Below are 1,174 nucleotides of genomic sequence, written 5' to 3'. Positions count from 1 at the left end.
CTTTGACAAAGGAGGCAAGAATATACAATGGATTAAAGACAATCTCTTTAACAAGTGGTGCTGGGAAATCTGGTCAACCACTTGTAAAAGAATGAAACTAGAACACTTTCTAACACCATATACAAAAATAAACTCAAAATGGATTAAAGATCTCAACGTAAGACCAGAAACTATAAAACTCCTAGAGGAGAACATAGGCAAAACACTCTCTGACATACATCACAGCAGGATCCTCTATGACCCACCTCCCAGAATATTGGAAATAAAAGCAAAAATAAACAAATGGGACCTAATTAAACTTAAAAGCTTCTGCACATCAAAGGAAACTATTAGCAAGGTGAAAAGACAGCCTTCAGAATGGGAGAAAATAATAGCAAATGAAACAACCGACAAACAACTAATCTCAAAAATATACAAGCAACTCCTACAGCTCAACTCCAGAAAAATAAATGACCCAATCCTCATCACTTTAGCAACCAGACTTGCAGGCAGCCATTCAGATAGATACACCAAAATATACAAATACTCCTCAAACACGTCTTTCTCCCATCTTCAAGGTAATTCCCCCTCCACTCTGTTGTTTGAAATTCATAGCCTGGCAAGAGAGGTAGTAATCATCCTATTTTACAGATAAGGAAAATGTGGTTTAGAGAAGAGAAATTCCTTACCCAAGATCTCACAAGCCAGTAAGGTGAAGAGCTAGAATCGGAACCCTATCTTGCCTTTCGCCAAGAAGAGGCTATGGGCACTGCAAGGGGAGGACTGACCTCATGTTGCTCCAGAAGCATTTTCTGTAGCTGGGCATACACCTCCTCAGCCTTCTGAGAGAGTCGCAGGTCCTCATGGTGGATCAGGATGAAGTCACTCTCCTCATCCGTTAAGGGTGAAGGTACCTGTCCAGGTCACAAGGCCCCTCAGGGGCCCTCAAGAGTCAAATTACTCCTCTACTGAGCCAAACAGACCAGAAATCTAAACTAAATGTTTCTCCAGCTTCCAGCAGCCTCAAGTGATGGGAACTCATTGCCTGCCATCCTATGCCAGTGCAATGCTCTGTTTTTCACTGGCCTTGCCCGGCCTGGTCACCTCTCACCACAGGCAGGCCCCCGGGGCTCTCTTGAGGTCATGGGACAGGGAGACATATAAGCAAAAGAGTTCTCAGCTGTCACCACATCCT

General features: G+C 43.6%; 1 protein-coding gene across 4 annotated transcripts in view; it reads right to left on the bottom strand.

Annotated features, from left to right (window-relative positions):
* The window catches only part of CC2D1B (coiled-coil and C2 domain containing 1B), a 20,077-nt gene that overhangs the window by 10,320 nt on the left and 8,583 nt on the right, over window positions 1-1,174 (bottom strand). For all 4 annotated transcript variants that reach the window (XM_010847185.1, XM_010847188.1, XM_010847186.1 and 1 more), the window contains one exon: window positions 768-893. In XM_010847185.1, the coding sequence (XP_010845487.1) occupies window positions 768-893 (126 nt within the window). The remainder of the gene's footprint in view (window positions 1-767; window positions 894-1,174) is intronic.

Source organism: Bison bison, unplaced genomic scaffold (assembly GCF_000754665.1).
Source record: "Bison bison bison isolate TAMUID 2011002044 unplaced genomic scaffold, Bison_UMD1.0 scf7180017864244, whole genome shotgun sequence".
Lineage (NCBI taxonomy): Eukaryota > Metazoa > Chordata > Mammalia > Artiodactyla > Bovidae > Bison > Bison bison.
Note: the sequence above shows the minus strand (reverse complement) of the source record. Positions and strands in the feature narration are given on the sequence as shown.